This window comes from Phalaenopsis equestris, unplaced genomic scaffold (assembly GCF_001263595.1).
Source record: "Phalaenopsis equestris unplaced genomic scaffold, ASM126359v1 Scaffold222372, whole genome shotgun sequence".
Taxonomy (NCBI): domain Eukaryota; kingdom Viridiplantae; phylum Streptophyta; class Magnoliopsida; order Asparagales; family Orchidaceae; genus Phalaenopsis; species Phalaenopsis equestris.
The window spans coordinates 1-1107 of record NW_018240546.1 but is presented as its reverse complement, the minus strand read 5'-3'; the positions used below and the strand labels follow the sequence as shown (position 1 = coordinate 1107).

The window sequence follows — 1107 nt, the reverse complement described above, 5'->3', positions numbered from 1 at the left end:
ACCCAGCCGCCGGCGCTGTCGCGGCTGCCAGCGGACACAAGGGCCTTGCTGGGTATCTCTCTGAAGCCGATCTTACCAGTCATCTCTTTTCGCTTACCTTCGAGGAATGCGAGATTGTTAAGGGTTCTGCTGCTGTCGAGGCTGAAAAGGCTGTAGAAAGCATTTCCGAGCGGACTCCGCAGTTCCATGGTGATGGAACAGAAGATGATCTTTCATTTAAAGATACTTTAGCAGCTGTAAGAAATGCCGCTCAAGCCGCAGCTCGAATCCAGGCTGCTTTCCGTGCTCATTCGCTTAGGAAGAGGCGTGAATCAGCTGATACAGAGATCGATGAACATGGAATGAATTCGAAAGACTTGTATGGTCTCGTTAAGGATCTCAGGGCAACTCTTGGTTATCGGGATCATAAATTTGACAAAGCAGCTCTATCTATCCAGAAACAATATAGAGGCTGGAAAGGTCGGAAGGATTTCCTAACCTTACGTCGGCATGTTGTGAAAATACAGGTAATTTTTTTCATTTTTTAGGAGTTGCATGATTAACCTATCAAATATTTGGTTTTTTAAGGAGGAATGGAAGCTGACATATGACTAGATTTAATGCTATGTTGTTCTTCTGCACAGGCTCATGTGAGAGGTCATCAGACGAGGAAGAAGTACAGAGAGTTTCTTTGGACGGTTGGTGTGCTCGAGAAAGTTGTACTGAGATGGCGTCGGAGGGGTGTTGGTCTTCGAGGTTTTAGGTCTGAAACAATTCTTGCGGACGAGGACGAAGATGAGGAAGAAGATATTGTCAAGGTTTTCCGGAAACAGAAAGTAGATGCAGCCCTGGACCAAGCTTACTCGAGGGTTCTTTCCATGGTGGAATCTCCTAGGGCGAGGCAGCAATATCGGCGCATGCTGGAAAGCTATCTTGAATTTAAGGTAAAATGTTGATGTTATACATACCATATTATGACTTTATTCATAGCTATTATAATCAGGGCTGTCAAAACAGCTTGCTAAGCAAACGAGCTCAAAACGAATATTTTTTTTTTGCACTTGATATATAAACGAGACGAACATGAATAAAGATTTGTTCGTTCGTGTTCGTCTCATTTTGGCTCGA

The 1107-nt window shown here is 44.0% G+C and overlaps 1 protein-coding gene across 1 annotated transcript; it reads left to right on the top strand.

Moving 5' to 3' along the window:
• The first annotated feature begins 30 nt into the window (after window positions 1–30).
• On the top strand, window positions 31–960 carry LOC110037625 (calmodulin-binding transcription activator 4-like). The gene is made up of 2 exons (XM_020742321.1): window positions 31–506; window positions 624–960. Exons 1-2 carry the CDS (start codon window positions 342–344, stop codon window positions 933–935), a joined length of 477 nt encoding a protein of 158 aa, XP_020597980.1. The 5' UTR covers window positions 31–341; the 3' UTR covers window positions 936–960.
• The last annotated feature ends 147 nt before the right edge of the window (window positions 961–1107 follow it).

What these genes read in the sequence shown, in the direction of transcription:
- LOC110037625 (XM_020742321.1), top strand. Translation starts at nt 342, where the DNA reads ATGAATTCGAAAGACTTGTATGGTCTCGTTAAGGATCTCAGGGCAACT. An exon ending in GGCATGTTGTGAAAATACAG is followed by an intron (nt 507 to 623) that starts GTAATTTTTTTC and finishes TCTTCTGCACAG; the next exon opens with GCTCATGTGAGAGGTCATCA.